Genomic DNA, 18,531 nt, shown 5'->3' on the forward strand with positions numbered 1-18,531 from the left:
AATTCCGCATTGCATTACCAGGACTTGTTTGTGAGTTTCCAGAGAATTGTGTCAGTACAACACTGCATTCTGATTGGTTTATAACAGACTTGACCTATCAGGTCAAAGGACAGTGTTGCAGGTCAAATCGTGTGAGAAAACATCATGGCAGACATTCATTGACTTATTCATACAAAAAATACATCTAATCAGGGATTGCGTTAACCCCATATTTTGCTTCCCAGACTCCAATTATTGAAGAGGGACCCAGTTTTTCAGGCAAGCTGGGATCCAATCACTAATAAAGTTATTCAGGGTAAAATTTCTATTAAGTGGGACTCGTCTTGCTGAGACACTAGCGCAAACTCTGAAATCTTACATACTTTTTTCTGTTCTCAATAGGCATTCATTGGATTAGACGCCGAGAACGGCCCCGCATTGGAACTTGTTCTACAAGCCTATGAAAACGAAAAACAAATACTACAGACTGACCCATCAGCTGCTTCATCGTCTAAGATTTATTGTTTGTACTGATTAATCAAGATTTGTTTGACTGCCGAACCTATCGAGTAGATTATCTTTTAGACTTTGGATTCAAGATCTGTATCAAGTTAGAAAAGTAAACCTTTGAATGACCTATGACCTGTGCATCTTTAAACAATTTAACAAGTCTTATTAAATGTAAATAGAACTACCCACTATGCAGTTTTTTTGTTTTTAAATCTGTTGCTGTTCATTTATTTGGGTAAGTCTCAATGAACCTTTCAATATTTCCTCCCCTTAAAATTTTGGTTAGTAAAATCTGTACTAGAAGCCTTGGCTTCTATTAAAATGGTACAATGCAACAGAGGGGATGCAGCTTCTATTAGAGCATCTACACATATGAGAAATGGTGAATTTTTGGGCCTCAATTGTTCAAAAAGAATGGGTGCGGCATCTATCAGGGATGCGGCTTCTAATACAGTAATAGCTTTTCCGAAAATGTGCATCCAAGGGTTTGGATATAAATAAAACTTTCCTGTTACAATAATTTCATTTACAGCTCTAAATTTGAGAAGTTCCAATCATCCTCTGGATGACCCTAAATTGAGCAGTATATACTCTGTAGCAGACCACGAGGGTCAACCCATAATATCTGATGGTGGGTGAACACGCAAACAATCACTTTCAACACACACAACTCAAAGAGAGATGCATAGTTTTATTCAATACGTTATTACATCAAACTCTACATCTGCTGTAGAGGAAAAATAAATTAGAACTTTTAATAATTACAAGGAATGTAGGAAACATGGCAGTCGAACAACACACAAAAAAAATAGAAACGTCTGCTATAAAATTTTGAAAAACCACTTAAAAAAAAAAAAACATGATTGAAAATTTAAGTAGCAAAGCTGAAGAAGATATACTTTGTAATAAGTTTTGACATTGTTACTCGTAATTGCAGTTTATATTCAGATTTTAGTTGTCGCACACATAGCTGTCCAGTGTATCTGAGGCAACCAGTCTTGAGGATTTGCGATTGCACAGAACAAAGACTACCTAAATTCATAATGAAGCACACGATTATATAAACTAAAAAATATATTGTACAAAAAATACACACTATGATAGAACTTGGCAGGTCTAAGGGGCAGTGAAAGGGACTTGAAAGCCATTGACGGGTTGGTAATGTATTGATTTTAATAAATTGGAAATACCAGCTAAACATCAACACTTATGCAGCAAGCAATTTCAACTGTACACATTAGCAGTGTTCTTACCAGGAATTAAATATGCAAGTTGGATACATTCAATCAGAAGGCATGCAATCCATGTGGAACAAGACAGAAACATTACCGTAAAATCTGTATTAGAAGCCGCATCCCTAATAGAAGTCACACCCATTCTTTTTTAACAATTAAGAACCGCAAGTTCACCATTTCTCATATGTGTAGATGCTCTAATAGAAGCCGCATCCCCTCTGTTGCATTGTAACATTTTAATAGAGGCCGCGGCTTCTAATACAGATTTTACAGTAATATTGTGTTCCCTTTACAGTGGCGAGACAGTGTACTGAAATGTTTTATCATATTCTACACTTAAATTGTCACTTCACTTGTATTTTCTTAGTTTTATGAGATAATTTGTCTCATGAGCATTAAACAAGCAGCCTCTCGGCTGAGATAGCTCCGCTGTTAGCAAGGCACATTTCAATTGAAGAACAGAAGATATCATTAGAAAATGAACAATATGTATAGTATGTATAGCAATCGGACTTGCCGTTTTCAACAAGAAGTCAAAAATATCACTTTTTACCAAAAATATTCATGAAATTTAGAGAATTAAAGTTATCATCACGAAATGAACAAATTTGAGAAAGGTCCACACGTAGTATCTATATATGTAATATCAAAGCAATTGGACTTGTGGTTTTTAACAAGAAGTCGAAAATATCACTTTTTACCAAAAATTACAAAAATATTCACTGAAATAGAGAATTGAAGATATCATCATGAAATGAACAAATCTAAGAGAGATCTACCCCATTTACATACACACCAAGTATCAAAGCATTTAGGCTTGTAGTTTTCAAGAAGAAGTCGAAAAAGTAAAACATTGACACGGACGGCGAAGGACAATCACTCGTATGATAAGCTCCGCTCAACAAAGTCGACAGCAGAGCTAAAAAAACTGGGACAAAAAAATTTAACCACGAGGCAAATCTGTCTGGTGAGAACACTGAAGTTTGATACAGCAGTTCATTTGGGACATAGTTCAACATGGTACAAGACATAAACATAAGCTATGATCATAGTGTAACAGCTGTCATATTACGATTGTTGTTTGATGCAGATATGTACCAACCTTTGCAGTCTATAATGTCAACTTTGCATTTTTGCACTCGTTTCTTCATATCTCAAAATTTTGCTTATTAATTTTTCAATTTTTTTTTGAAATAATAACATTTAAGCATTCTTAGGTTGATAATGTTCCACTATACACAATTGGAAGATTTCCCACATAATTCATTGAACGTGTCACATCAATCTAAAAGAAACTGAATTATATTAAGAAGAGATATAAATAAAAAATTATGGGAAGATACAAACCCACATATTTAATCCAAATGTCATTCACAAGCACACTTTGATAAAGAAGGCACACGTCTGAGCACAAATATTTTGCCCAATTCTGATTTGTAATGCTTGTGTAATGGAGGAAAATTGACAAAACATGCAGCACTCTTGGAAGGATGCGATGGGTTCAAATTTTCTAAAAAAGAAGAGTTTTTGAAGAAAATGAATTTAATGTACTCCAAGGCAATCCCGGGATAAAATCAGTATATTGCCTATTCATGAAGACAGGTAAACATGGCTGTATTTGTCAAGTGTGCAAAGGTTTACCTCTGTGTTGGTACTGGAAATAGTCTTTGGAATTTTTCAAATTTAAGTTACTAGCATTGTCATTAAACTTCTGTTACCTTTAAAAAAATGAAAATTTTAAGCGATTTGATCAAAACTCCAAAAAAAGTTGAAACTGTCTAATCAATCCCAAAAAATACATAAAAATGTGAACCTAAATTATAAAAGTGATGGTTTAAGGGACATGATTAGAGACAACCGTACAAAAAGCCATACCGCAACACACAAACAAAAATAAAAATGCCGTAGGAAAATTAGAACAAAACAATGTTTACACTGTTACAAATATGATAGGCTAAGTGAAGAGAATTTCAGCATTTTCTTTTGTTACAGTGATTAAGAAAATCTATTTACTCGTAAACATTAATAAATAACAAGCTTGAGATATGCAAATGAGGACTGCACTGCACGAGAAAAACTGTGTTCATTAACGTCACACATCATAGGTCAGAACTGATCATTAAACCTTATTTCAAACATTTTTATATATTTTTCGTGATAATTTTGAACCAAATGGTAATAACTTCCAATAGTCCAACATTTCTTGAAAAAAAAATGGAGCAAAACAAGATGCCGATTTATTGCGCAAAAGGTGACAAGAGTTGAATTTGAGTTCAAAGGGTTGATGCCCTATACAGAGGTCAAAGGTCGATGTAATCGACACTACATGTATTTGCATAATTACACATTGAAATCTATTATCATAGTTTTATCATTGGGTGTGGCATGCATGGAAATGTAATGGTTATCAACATAATAAAAAAGATTACCCAAATTGGGCCAATCTAGAAAAAATTGAGCTATCAGAGATAATAAACGTATACATAAACCAAGAAGTTTCTGTTTTAAATCTAAAACACTGACAAAAAAGAATAGATCTTACCACTGCATTTTTATAAAATATTGTAAACCGCTTTAAATTCAAGAGTCAATGATAATTTTTGTAGCATTGACAATTGTCAGGGATGAGAATGAGATTTTAATTGTCAGCTGAAAGTAAAGTAGCTGGGGTAACCAGTTACCACTTCATCTTTCTTCCCAATTCACACGGTCAAAGTCACTTCCTTGTCAAGCAATGCCCAACAAAATTTGTTCCTAATGTCTTTATCGATATCTTGCACGGCTGACTCGTTGTCTTTTGTAACCAATTTCACCATTATCGCAGCATGAAACTTGTAAACAACGATCCAGCGACGCTAACAATTGAAACAATAAAATGGTGGTGTATTGGCTTCGTTGGTGTATTGGCTTCGACCATACACTGATACAGGCCTCTTGCAGCCGACTACAATGACCCGACAACGTGTTTACTTCGAGTGAATAAACAAGATACTTATTGCCCCTCCCTAAAAAACATTCCTTGAATTTAGACGTTTCAGAAAACTATGGCTTAGGAATCTGTGGAATTCCGCGGATCCACTTGAAATTCTCATCTCTGAATTGTACTCAGATCCCAAAGACAGTTGCATCAATTTTTTTGATAATTTGTGATGAAGAAAACATAATTAATTGTAGATTCCTCTTCAATGTTCATTGGAACTGAATACACTAAATGCAATCCCTGGAAAATGATATCTCTTGGAAAATGATATCTTGAAAAATCTCAACAGCAAAAATCGCTTTACAGTAATATAAGTCAACACTGCTTGAACCTGCTATGCATTCTGGGTACCTGAAAACCATACTCATAATGAAAAGCATAGACACATGCCTACAACACAAAGAGACAAACATATACATCAACAGCAATATAAATTATACAAAGTAAAAAAAAAGGTTTGTTTCGCCACTAGATATCTAGGTCATCGTCCGGATCCTCATCGTCGTAGTCATCTGCCTCGTCTGGTTGGTAGAATATCTGACTAGCACCACCTCTTAAATGAGAAGCTTTCCTACAAAGAAATATAAAGTTGAATTATTTATCTGGGAAAAGTTGTAAAGAAGTTTTGACAAAATTTAATATGCACTCAATGTGTTGACAGCATTTATGACACTCTTTGTCCCATTAGTCTAAATTTAACTTTTAGTTTTGATAGCAACCAGTTTTTAATTCAAAAATCCCTCAGCATTTATAGAGAGTACTTTTTTTTAAAAACAGTTCTCACGTTTGCTAGTAAGTAGAACTTTGTTTCAGAATAAGGTTATTCTCACATGAACCAAGTGAAAAGTATAACTTTGTCCACTGTTGGTCAACCAGCTGTGTGTATGCATACGGGTAGAAATGAAATGCAACAAGTGGTCCACTTTGAAACATACATTATTAAATCAGGTTAATATGTACATAGAACTGAGCTTTGAATACAAGAGAAATGACCACTTCTGAAGTCGGTGAGTCAGAGACATGTACACTGATATCCAGACTTGCATACCCCTTCACATACTGTAAAAACATTGAAATAGTTACTCGCCATTTTAGCTAATTTGACTCAATACATGAAATAACAAAATCTTAATTTAGCTAAAATGCCAATAACCTTATTGTGAAAATACACTTTATTTTAAATTAACAACATCTTGAATTACGAATTACAGGTTCGCTAAATGTTCTAAAATAACAGAAGTGTTTTACAGTATGTTAACGAGAATTACCAGCTTTGTGGGGCATCGGTCAAGATTTAATACGGAAACAAATTTCATCAATTCCCAATGTAGCTAAAGGCATATGACAAATACCAGTGAAATTAAATATCAATAAAAAAAATATTTTTACTTAAAAATGGATTTATACTATGAGGTAATATGTGAACTACTGTAAAATCGTTAATTATTCACTGGGTTTTAATTTTGCTTATTTCGTTGACTGGAAAATGCACTAAATTAAAACCCAGTGAATATGTAAAATTTAGCATAGAACACATTATCTAAATGACGAAACCGTGAATTTAAAACCCACTGAATAAGCCTGAAATGGTAAATCAGCGAAATTTAAACGCAGTGAAAATTAGGAATTTTACAGTACATGAAATGCAACTCCAGTACATACCATGTTGGTAATGGCTGCAAATCAAAATGACACAAGAACATTTAATATCCATGACTTACTGTGCATCCTGAATAGTATATGGCAACACTATGTTGTTTTTAGCCTGTCTTTCCTTTGCCGACAGGTTGAGATTGAAAGTCAAATTTTCTGTGGGATTTATCTGGAAAAAACAGAATATAACCACCATGAACAAAACCTGTCAAGCGTATATCACCTAAGTAATTGGACATCATATTTGGCTTGCATGCCTTTAATTGAAGTTGTGTTAAGTACATATTTTTTGCACTGCAATGTAAGCAACTCATCCACAATGCCAATCTACGAGTTCCAAAACAGAGTAACTGAAATAATTTTTTTTAAGGATTGATACACACAATTTTCCTATTAATTCACTTTTTATTATATTTTCAATTGAAAAAAAATAAATCTTGAACTGATTTGTGAATTATGAATTTCCCTTCTACATTTTGACCAATATTCAATTGATCTTGTAAATGGCCGCTGAGATCTCATCGAGTGTGAGAAAGCCATGTGATTTGCTTTTTGTCCCCAAATATTATTCCATTCTTCAAGGCCATTGTGTCCACTGTTTCAAATACTATGATTTCCCTAGGCAGGGAAACAGTAGACGTGAGGAAGTTAGAGAATGTGAAAACTATTTGGGAACAAAAAACGTTACATAAGTCTCTCTTAATAGAATAGAATAGATTTATTTCGCCAGAAAAAAAAGACAATTGTACAGGAACTTTATCTGAATGAATATTAAATATATTTTTTTTTCTGGTGGGGACCAGAGAGGTAGTTTTAGCAGAACTAATTAGTCCCTGGCCCCAAAACCATACTCAACTATTAAAATGTACGTTGTTGTGAATAGTGATACACAAAACAAATTATATTGTTAAGTTAAAAATAAATAAATACATAATTAAGTAAATAAAGAGACTACAAAGTCTCATTAATAATAATAATGAAGAAACAAAAATAGACAATAATAATGCATATATTGCAATAAGGCAAGTATTTATACATTAATTAAAAGATATTTTAATGAGATATCAACGACTATTTACAAATAAGATCAATTCAACTAATCACCAGAAAAGGACTCAACTCTGTGCAATTGCAGAATCAATGTTCTCACAGAAACAGGTTGAAACCCTCGTCCTTTTATATTTAATTTTGTCATTTATTTGATATAATTTTTGCTCAACGTATCAATCAAATTTTTGCTAGATTTAATAAACATAATTGAGTATTCAAAACAAACCACCTTGTTTATTTAGCATATACTCACTGTTTCAGTTGGACTTTCTTCCATCGCTGTGGTTGGCAATTTAGATAAATCAAAGGAGATGAACCGTAGATCATCAACCACGCTGTAGCCTTCATACTGAAGAAGATAAATAACAATATGAACAACTGAACTAGGTCAAATAAATTCAGCATGGAGATGTAAATGATGTTGTGGCCACAACCATGAAATAACAAATTAGGATAGGATCTCATAAATCCACATCTACTGATACATTTGCATTTTGTCTCTGTGAACAGAAATGTGATAATATTTATCTGTCTAAGATAGGGGGCATTAAAAAACTGCTTCAATAGAGGGTCACAAAAAGACCAGTTGAACATTGCTAGGATAGGGGGGGGGGCACAAAAAGACTACCGGGTAGGTGAACACTGTTAAGATACAGGATCATAAAAAGACCAGCTAAACCCCAATTCAGACTATAAATGGACCTATAAAAAATAGTGATCATAACATCTTTAATCAGCATACGAGCTACACCTCTGACGAGAGATCAAATAAACCTGCACCTGATTACTTGAGCATTGATCAAGATTTCCTTGAAAACCTAGATAAAATTGAGGGCAGAGAAGAAAAAGTCTACTGTGAATAAACTCCTCCTCAGTCACTGTGGAAAGATACAAACTACCCTTTGATATCTGTTTATAAGCAGGTTTTCACTGTTCACTTGTACACTTGTCTTAACAGGCAGCCAGTTATTAAATAGCCACACCAATAGCCACACTGTGCTTATGAAAAGCGGTGTGTCTATGGTCAAAATAAGTTATTATCTAGTAGATACACATAACTGATAGTTTACATTTTAATGAGAAATTATGATATTCGTGTTGGTGTGAATATTGTATTTGCTTCATTAGAAGAACATCTGCAATAGACGAACAAACATAACCCAAACATTGTATTAACTGTATATACATGTACATGATTTTTTGTTCAACTTTGAGATCTCACGAGTTGTGTGAAAGACTTGTGCCAAACGCCTGCTGCAAAAATCAAATGATTTTGAACTCAAGTTTCTTTATTTTGTAGTTCACAAATCAAAAGACCGATCTTTGAGAAGGGAATATTTCAGTCAAAACATCATGAAATACATACAGCACATTATAAAGCATGGAAATGTTCTCCAAAATGATCCCATGCGATGTTTGTTGCCACTACGACCTTTGTTTGTCTTGTTTATACGTTCGATTTCATGCAAAACTCGGGATCGTGCAGTGAACGGAAAATTGTCTATAACAGTATGACTCATTTATTATACCAGTCATTTACGAAAATGTACGCACTAATGATACAGCAAATACATTATGCATGAATTCCAGGAACTATTCAGATAAATAAAAGTCCTCTAAACATCGACATTTAAATGTTAGCAGGCTTGAATTTTGTTTACCATTCCAACATCTTGATCCAATTTGATTTATACCGTATTTATCCGGCTAAGACCCCATGCCCGGACAAACGCCCACCCCCCACTTTTGATAAAATAAAGGAGTTGAGGTCATATCCTAGCAAACGCCCAGGGGTGTTTTTTCTACACCTGTAATAAAATTAAAAAAACAAAAACCTATTTTTGTTCGTTGTATTAACAGTGTACTTCCTTGCAGTTTGTTTTGATTCTGATAACAAAATTTGAAAAATAAATGACAATTGCGTAAAACGAGGAGTGAACGCGAAATAGCTGTGACATAAATAAGGCAGCGCGTTCACCACTGTTTACGTAGTTAGCGTCGCCGACAATAAAACCAATGTTGCAATATTGTAGCAACCCGTACCTGGGAGAGTGGTTTAAAGCACGTTGTTTTGGCTTTATTAAATATTTGCGATAGATGAACGAACGCCTAGTCTGATAAAAAAGCGATGTTGAATTTACCTCCATGACGAAACACAAGTAGTGATGTCATTCTTAGCCAATCGGTAAAGCGAATGCGTAAAGGTCAAAGATGATTGCCAGACGGTAAACAAAAGCATCGTGTGAGTTTATTCTGATTAGACGTGAATTAAAAGTGCCAAGCTACCAGACAGCGAAATCCATGGATTAAATGTGCTAAGTCCAAATTGTGTGGGACGACATTGACAAACTTCAAGACAAAGCTATAGGGATTTTAGTTCAATCGTGACAGTGGCGTCGACTTGGAATTTCAGGGTTTTGACTTTTATGAAGATAGCAATGAACGTACAAATAGAGATCTTAGAAGGTTTTGTTTTCTAACAACTATGAACTTTCGTAATTTTACTGCGTAAATTATTATTGATCTTGTATGGCTGTTGATCCGGTAATTGTCGAAACCGGAAATAATTCACGCGTATGGGGCGGCGTGTTTGTCGATGGGGATATTCTAATTCAAATGAATCTTCACTGTCGATTTTTATTATTTCTGGTTTTAATATTTGTCACATTCTAAGCAATAAATTAGTTCTTGTTACACTTCTAATGCTGCATATTGTTCATTTATTTTTGTTGCATGTTTTTATTTGCCGTTTTTCTAACTGTGTGTTGCCAATTTTCGCGATTTTTCGTTTTTTTTTTTGCCGGGGATATCCGGAAAAACGCCCACCCCTTCTTTTAGGCGATTTTCCATGTTCAAGACCCTGGGCTTATACCCGGATAAATACGGTAGCTCAAACTTCACAGGAAATATTGTTTACCTACCTTTGTAATCACCTTGCCGCTCAGCTTTTTATGCACCAAGTTACACATTCCGTACGGTTCGTCATACAGTGACGCAATAGATGCGTTTGGTGATAAAGTCAAACAACTCGTTGCCGAGTGTCTGATCATGTCTACTGTGTGTTCTTCGTGTACATCATTGTGTAATAGACAAACTAACTGCGTGACTGTAAAATCTACGGAAAAACACCAGGAAGCATTATAGAGTTGATCATTTATATACTGTCATCATTTATAAACATGTGTCCCTGCAAAAAGCACATGTACTGTTCAAACTTTGTTTCAACTTTCAAGCTTTGTTTCAAAATTCTATCGAATAAATCCCTGAGAAATGGTTAGTGAAGCATGTAAATAAAGTTTGTACATGTATGTATATTGTAAAGTTAACAAAATACACAGTAAGAGATGGCCAGACACCTTGTGTTCACACTGGTGTTCATTAACAACACAGAACACAGACTGATTTATAAAAATTTCTTACCTCCAGTATCATTGCACAAGTGATGTAAAGCTTTTGAGACAAAACTCAGATATTTATGAATAAGAACTGGCGTTAACGAGTCTATAATAACGGCTATCTTTACGCTATTCTCCTGCTTGGCATTACTTATTTGAGTGACAAGGTCAAGCGATTCTGTGAAGTAGAGTTTACCATTCGCATTGGAAGGTTTAGTATTTCTCCTGCAAGAAACAGAATATGAGGTGATTTGATTTGGTAGACATCAGGGAGCTGCCCATGCTGGTGGGCACCTCTCACTTGTGTGTCGCACTAAGAATCAATGATCTGAATAAAAAGATGCCCACTGGTATTAAACAGTACATTTGGCAGGATTGTCTATTACTCACAAGAGAATACAACCTTACCAGTATAAATAAAGCATACATACCAGTAAATAAAGACGTTAAGCTGACGATATAAGCAAGTGAAGCTGACCATATAAGGAAGTAAGCTGACCATATAAGGAAGTGAAGCCGACCATATAAGGAAGTGAAGCCGACCATATAAGGAAGTGAAGCCGACCATATAAGGAAGTGAAGCCGACCATATAAACCATATAAGGAAATGAAGCTGGCCATGTAAACCATATAAGGAAGTGAAGCTAATCATATAAGGTGTGTGAAGCTGACCATGTAAGGAAGTAAGCTGACCATATAAGAAAGTGAACCTGACCATATAAGGAAGTGAAGCCGACCATATAAGGAAGTGAAGCCGACCATATAAGGAAGTGAAGCCGACCATATAAGGAAGTGAAGCCGACCATATAAACCATATAAGGAAATGAAGCTGGCCATGTAAACCATATAAGGAAGTGAAGCTAATCATATAAGGAAGTAAGCTGACCATATAAGGAAGTGAAGCTGACCATATAAATCATATCAGGAAGTGAAGCTGACCATATAAGGAAGTGAAGCTAGCATATAAGGCAGTGAAGCTGACCATATAAACCATATAAGGAAGTTAAGATGACCATAGAAGGAAGTGAAGCTGACCATATAAACCATATAAGGTAGTGAAGATGACCATATAAGGAAGTGAAGCTACCCCGGTAATCATATAAGGAAGTGAAGTTGACCATATAAAGAAGTGAATCTGACCATCATGTAGACTATACAAGGAAGTAAGCTGACCATATAAGGAAATAAGCTGACCATATAAGGAAATAAGCTGACCATATAAGGAAGTAAGCTGACCATATAAGGAAGTAAGCTGACCATATAAGGAAGTAAGCTGACCATATAAGGAAGTAAGCTGACCATATAAGGAAGTAAGCTGACCATATAAGGAACAAGGTTAACTGCTGCGTGCATGTACTTACGTCCACATCAGAGAGTCTGACCAACCATCATGGCTGTGAAGTTTCCGCTTAGTTGTATCATCAAATCCTGACAGGAAAACTTCAGGAGCAGTGTCAAAATGGAAAATATGAACTTCATCAACTCTGAAAGCAGAGAATACATTCTACATAACAACACTATTTGACTGACATGAAGAGTTTCTTTTCATATCGTGAGGTGAGAAGTCAGATGTGGGAATCAGAGAAATTAATGTAGAGAAAACATACAGACTATCATCACATGACTATGATGAAATCATTTGCAGCTAGGACATTTGAGTGAAACATCAATGTGATACTACAAGAGAGCACCACCATGGCTGGTAATAACGTTGTGGAATATGAATGTTATTTTCATGTGATTATGCTGCTACAGTCGTACAAGCCATAGACTTCATACATGTAGAATGAGAGGGTCAGGCAACTACAGTATAATTTAAAACTGTTTTAACCTGGGTTACAAGTCCTTCAAAGCTTTCAATCAAGTTACTGTAAACACATTAATTATTCACCACTTTTCAATTTAGCTATTTTGCTAAAAAGTACCGGTAAAATCCTCTTACTAGGGGTAAATTCACTGAATATGCTCAAAAAGGTCACTGTCGATGAAACAAAATGTGAAGTGTAGGTTTTCATTTATCTGGAGAACTGCTAACTACTTTTCAAAAACAACTTAAGGTAGCGAGAAGGGAAATTTTCATTTTTTTCTTGATTTTTCAAAAATTGATAAAACGGTTACTTTAGACCTTGATACATCACCTCAGGTTTACAAAAGATCGAAATTGCGAAATAACGTTGCTCAAATTAGTGTTTTAAAACACTAGCAGAAAAGACTACAACTGGCGTTTCGTGGATATTTGCATAATGTTTATCTTTGAAAGGGTTTAAATGATAACATCTTATCTGTATACTCCGTTGTTGACGATTCTGATATAACGGGTGATAAGCTTCCAGTTGCAAACAATGCGTGTTTACCTAACGTCCATTGTCAGCATTATTGTCAGTCGAGACTTCGTCGGAGAAACATGGTCATACAGTACTCATTTCGCCCAACCTTCCGCTTTTACATCGACCGCTTATCGCTTAATTTCCGACCACGCGGTCTTGTCCGACCGGAAACCGACCGCATTTTAATTGCGTTTTTTTTTTGCTCGCTCGCTCATTGAAAACATTGACCGCTCGCCCAAACACTGATCACTGGCACATGGATGGTCAAAATGGTGGTTTTGATAGTAAAGTGTGAACATACAACTAGTATTAACTATTATTACATTCTGAACGACACTTCAAATCTAATAGTTGTATTACACTTGTATCGTGAAGGCAACTGAACTGGGACCTCTTGTTACGTGTTTTGGGTGCTTGTTCTAGATGTAATATTTTTTTTTTATTTTAATGAGACAGTTACGTGAAAACAGCCTAGGTAACTCCTTTTGAGAGAGCAGAGAAACGAGGAAATGTTAGTGATTAATTCCAAAAATAACGATACCGAATCCACATCGATCCACTTCTGGTAAAATTTGACATTCAATTTTTAAAATTAAGTCACGATCATTGAATGAATTCGGTCTATACCGTATACGTACCGTAAAAGTGTTCCCACAACAAATATGTTCGACTAAAAACGGCCATATGCCCTGAAAAAATCGAACAGAGCTTGACATGTATGAATAATTTATCGGGCTTAAAAGAAAAAAGTGTCAAATTTAGTTATAGCCATAACTATTTGGTGGCCAGTCGATGAACAATTCGAAACTCAGGATTCACACGGAAGTCCTTCAGGGCTGAAAATCATCGACCCTACTCTGGTTTACTTTATTTCCGAACTTGCAGAGAAAACTGATTCACCGTGGACTCTAATGTATCTCAGCCTAGTATTTTCTTTTTGAACTAAGGTCAAATTCCATCAGTTTGTCAAAATATATGTTTTTCAGCGAATAATTTTGAAGCCTGCCACAGCACAAAAAACTATGTGAATCGACGCCGGAGATTGGATTGTACGACGACCCTTCAATTAGCGTCAAATATGCTTTGTTACAACATCATTGATTGGCTGAGAGTCACCTGATCGGAGCACGACCTGGGTCACAGAACCATATTTGTCCGTATTATCAACAGGATTTTGCAAGATAACCACACCCACATTTTCAATCTATTTTAGCGCGGAAGTTGCCAACAAATGTAAAAAAAAAATCGTGAATTTCATGGATTCGAATAAAATAAAGCAAGTGATTGATAAGGATGATTATTAATATTTTCCCCGATGCTCTTCGAATTTTTATTTTTTTTATTTCAAGGTAAGAAATGGCTAGTTGAAGTTGCATCGTCTTCAATGCGGTTGTTTCACCGCTGTTTTGGGCATGGTTTAGTTTTGCGATGTAAAATAAAATATATATTAAAATAATAACAAATTACGGACATGATCCCCATGAATCACGGTCAATGTTTGTCTTCTCTCGGCTGATTGTCACGGTGTTGATCGACACCCTTCCTAAACTCAGTATGGAGAAACCAACGGGGATCGACATTCCAAACAAACAATCGAAATTATCAACGAAAGACGAGATTTTTCTAGATATTTACAAACATACTGTCATGACAAACATATGTAAAATTAACAAATACACAAAGAGGTGTAATATTAGGTTTTATTTTAGGCTTAGAAAAATTTTCTTTCATTTGAACTTTTGTCAGCTGTTCAACATCTATAAAAACCAGAAAGACAATTATAAGACAATGTGAACCTCGGAAATTATTCTGTTAGTCCGAATTTTAAATGCGCGCAAGCGAGCAGGTGGACGGTGATGTTTCAGGGCTTGCGCGGTCGAAAATAAAGCGGAAATTGTCCGGTCGAATTCAACAAGCGGTTGCAAAGGCGAGAGAAAAAGGTGATTGGAAAGCGGAAGCGGGCGGGAGGTTGTGCGAAAGGAGTACTGTAACTTTGCACAACTTTCTTTTAAATCGTTTTATTTTCCAAGTCAATATTCTATTTTACTAATACATTTTTTTTTCTAACGCAATGGCGAAGAAAAGAAAGAAAGCGTTGACAGACGAGGCAAAGAAAAATCTGCCACTCAGTGTCGCACTTTGACACAGCAATTTTTTTTTCAAACATCGGCCATTTTGTTTCACCATGAAAACCGTTTAATTAGATGTCTTATCAGAGACACTTGAAGGATTAGGTCAGCGTGTACAGTGGGACAGTAATGTTTATCAGAGGATTATCCTTCGTTGTTCGTTTGCATAACAATGGAAAACCCGAACGTTCCTGAAGTACGGACTCAAATGCCAGCAGTTTTCTTCATTTTTCACGCTCGAGCTTGAAAATATTCATTATCTGACACTCTTTATGAGTTCTATGATATCAGTGGTTAATATGTTTGGCCATTTTTAGTGTATATTTATAATAATGTAGCAAATCTACAGTGTTTTATTAACCAAAACTGTTTTTCGCGTTTTTCTAGAGTTGAAGTTTTGATTGAGTACGACTCATTGGGACCGCCGCCAAATCAAGTGCGTTCGGACTAGGACATTCAAACTCTCAGTTATCGTTCAAAAGATAATGATGGTGCGAAATATGTCTGGGTTTTTAAAGAAAATGCTTTGCCACAGAATAATAGTCTGTTAAAGGTGCCAAGTATGAAATAATTTAAGGACAAAAAAACAAACCTGCATAGAAATCGGAATAATAGCTCTTTTGATTATCGGAGACGCATTTCAATGGACTTGATTACGGACAATGCATGACGTAAATTTCACCAGGAAATTCCGCAGTGTGCTCTCGCAATCGCGGACTTAGTCATTTTTACAAGGTTCACCATTTTTATGTCACGTGATAATTATGTAAACAATGACTGTTCAGTTTGTGCGAACTTGTACCTCTATACTTAGTCTTTTGGTATATATAACCTAAATTACTGTTCTGAACGAGACAACAGACAGAGAATGTTTTATTCAAAAACGTCCCAAACCCTTCTCGCTACCTTAAACCACTTAAAACACCAAAGTTCTTAAAAATGACATATAACATACAAGTAAACGTTTCTCAGAGTGTTTGGAAAATACCCAAAACAAATCAGGTCAGTTGCTTGGAAGATTTTCACACATTTTCCTGTTCGAGAATTTCAGAATTACAACTTTAAAATGTTGATTTGCCACAGTAAATCATGCCAGCCTTCTTGAAAATTGTATAATTCAAACAGAAAATGTTTTATTTTGTCAAAAATGGGAGAAAATATAACATCCAATAGCAAATATGAACAAGCATTTGTACAATGTGGCCCAGTTGAATACACGCATAAACCTGTTGAAGAGTAAACTTATATTGATGAAAAAACAAATGTGATTGATTCTAGGGACCCTTACCGTGCAGCTAAAGACTTGGTAAAACTCTTCAGTAACGTTCTACCAAAATGTCTTATGCTATCTAAAAATCAAATACAAGAGACATATTAATGTTAGCATCACTCATTTCATTGACAGTATGGGCAAAGAAAACAAAGTTTCTGTTTACAATACAATGTCACCATAAATCAGGGCTTGATTTATCTGGTTAAGAGGGCACCTATTTTTAAGACCAAACTTGTATGATTATGTAAATACAGAGAAACCTGTCAGTGTAAATTTTCAAAGGGCACCAAGGCAAACTGGTTGCATCCAATTGCTTTTGTTATCTCCATGAAGTTAAAACATTTATTATCAATATACATGTATCAGAGTGTTGCTCAGGATCATATGATGCTTTTCATTATGGACCGTCCAACCATGAAGGGACTGTAGTTTAACTTGGTCAAGTCAAAATTATTCTTTACTTTAATAGGCTAAATAAAAAAATTATTTTATACAATTGAGCCCAAATATTTATTCATATGCTAATTAGCTAGTCATTCCCAGTGATTTTACTGACAGTGCAACAAAGGCATTCCTTTCATCTTTATAAATATTTATAAATTTCAATGGCAGTTTAAACCAACCAGCAAATCACAGCACAAAACACAATGTCACTTGAAAACATTCCAATGTTACCCAATTGGCCAAAGGAAACCCTTTTGTTCTAGTTTGAATTGTGATATTTAAAATTTTTATTAAGATTAAGGCAATACTTTTGGTGCACTCAGAGTACCATGCTGAGAAAACAATAAAAGTTACTATTGTATTGTTTCAAAATAATCTAATTGTTATGTAAATGAGCAATTTCTCCTACAACACAGTGTTATTAACTACATTTGTACTCTGACTACTGTAGTATCATGGAATTTTGTCATTAAAAAATAAAATCATCAAATCACAAAATTTCCCAGCAGCAAGGCCATATGCATGACCTCCAAAAGGTCACACATCCTGGTACTTTCTGGGGGTACATATTCACTATCAATTCAAATTTAATTATTAGTCTCTCACAAATATGCAATCAGTTATCATTGAAATTCAAAAACAGTTAAACATCGTAAAAATTGATGTATAATATTATTGGGAATTCTTGCTGCCATGGAACAATACTCCCTGAAAGTACGCGGCAACGTTTGACTAATTCAACAAATATGAGGACGCCAGGGAAGATGTTGAGAGACTCTGAGTCACCTACAAAAAGAAACTGATTTATTGCATGTGCCATTACAATTGAAGTAAAACGAAAGGATATGTTATTATTTGGAAAATACACAGGAGTTTGTATTCGAAACAAAGAACGCGATACCAGTGAATGTTCTTTGTTGAAAGCAATTGTTTTCCCCGCCACCGAGCTTTACGTGTACACAACAAACCAATGTGTACATTAAGAAGTTTGTAGTCACATGGCTACATGTTTTGTTTCACGCAACGGGTTCGAAAAGATTCAATTCACATTTTTCACACATAATATCAGTCTACACAGTACACTTGTCAAATGGATAGATAAAGAAAGTATCCTCAGCTCTCGACAGCGATGCATCGGTATCCAAGACATTCTGAGCCAGTCTTTTCATTCATTCTCGCTGTTTTTCTTTGTTATGTCTGCACGACGAACACAACACAGTCGATTCAAAGCCCTTTTACGCGGACAACTTGTAAAATAACAGAACAAATACTTGCCAGATATGATCACTAGCTGCGATGGTTCTTTTCCGTGCAAGATATCTTCAAGCATCTTTAAAGAATTTTCATAAACACAAATAACACGACTACAAGCTCAACTTCAGACAAATTAGTTATCAATCACACGACAATAGAAACCCGGAAGTGAAATTGAAACAGGAAGTGACCCGTGACTCATGCATATTTACCAAGACTGTTTTATTTCACGTTTGGAAAACGCAAGAATCTGCTGATAATAGTTTAGAATAAACTCATTAAATCGTTTTTTTGACGATATT

At 35.1% G+C, this 18,531-nt stretch overlaps 2 protein-coding genes across 3 annotated transcripts in view; one reads left to right on the top strand and one right to left on the bottom strand.

Annotated features, from left to right (window-relative positions):
• Positions 1-673, top strand: part of LOC100368971 (small ribosomal subunit protein mS22-like) — a 333,717-nt gene extending 333,044 nt beyond the window's left edge. For both annotated transcript variants that reach the window (XM_085490520.1, XM_085490521.1), the window contains exon 8: positions 382-673. In XM_085490520.1, the coding sequence (XP_085346646.1) occupies positions 382-513 (132 nt within the window). In that variant the 3' untranslated portion in view covers positions 514-673. The remainder of the gene's footprint in view (positions 1-381) is intronic.
• A 487-nt stretch (positions 674-1,160) lies between these two features.
• On the bottom strand, positions 1,161-18,390 carry LOC102808690 (elongator complex protein 5-like). The gene is made up of 8 exons (XM_078011182.2): positions 18,251-18,390; positions 16,547-16,607; positions 12,164-12,286; positions 10,828-11,027; positions 10,329-10,522; positions 7,661-7,756; positions 6,426-6,526; positions 1,161-5,275 (listed from the first exon to the last, which is right to left on the bottom strand). The coding sequence occupies exons 1-8, from the start codon at positions 18,303-18,305 to the stop codon at positions 5,173-5,175; spliced, it is 933 nt and encodes a 310-aa protein (XP_077867308.2). The 5' UTR covers positions 18,306-18,390; the 3' UTR covers positions 1,161-5,172.
• Positions 18,391-18,531: the final 141 nt, after the last annotated feature.

This window comes from Saccoglossus kowalevskii, chromosome 15 (assembly GCF_978046115.1).
Source record: "Saccoglossus kowalevskii chromosome 15, keSacKowa6.1, whole genome shotgun sequence".
In the NCBI taxonomy this organism is placed as follows: domain Eukaryota; kingdom Metazoa; phylum Hemichordata; class Enteropneusta; family Harrimaniidae; genus Saccoglossus; species Saccoglossus kowalevskii.

Coding starts and splice junctions, on each gene's coding strand:
- LOC102808690 (XM_078011182.2), bottom strand. CDS start 18,305: ATGCTTGAAGATATCTTGCACGGAAAAGAACCATCGCAGCTAGTGATC. Junction 11,028..12,163: donor TCAGACTCTCTGATGTGGAC/GTAAGTACATGC, acceptor TGTTTCTTGCAG/GAGAAATACTAAACCTTCCA. Junction 6,527..7,660: donor AAGAAAGTCCAACTGAAACA/GTGAGTATATGC, acceptor TGTTTTTTCCAG/ATAAATCCCACAGAAAATTT.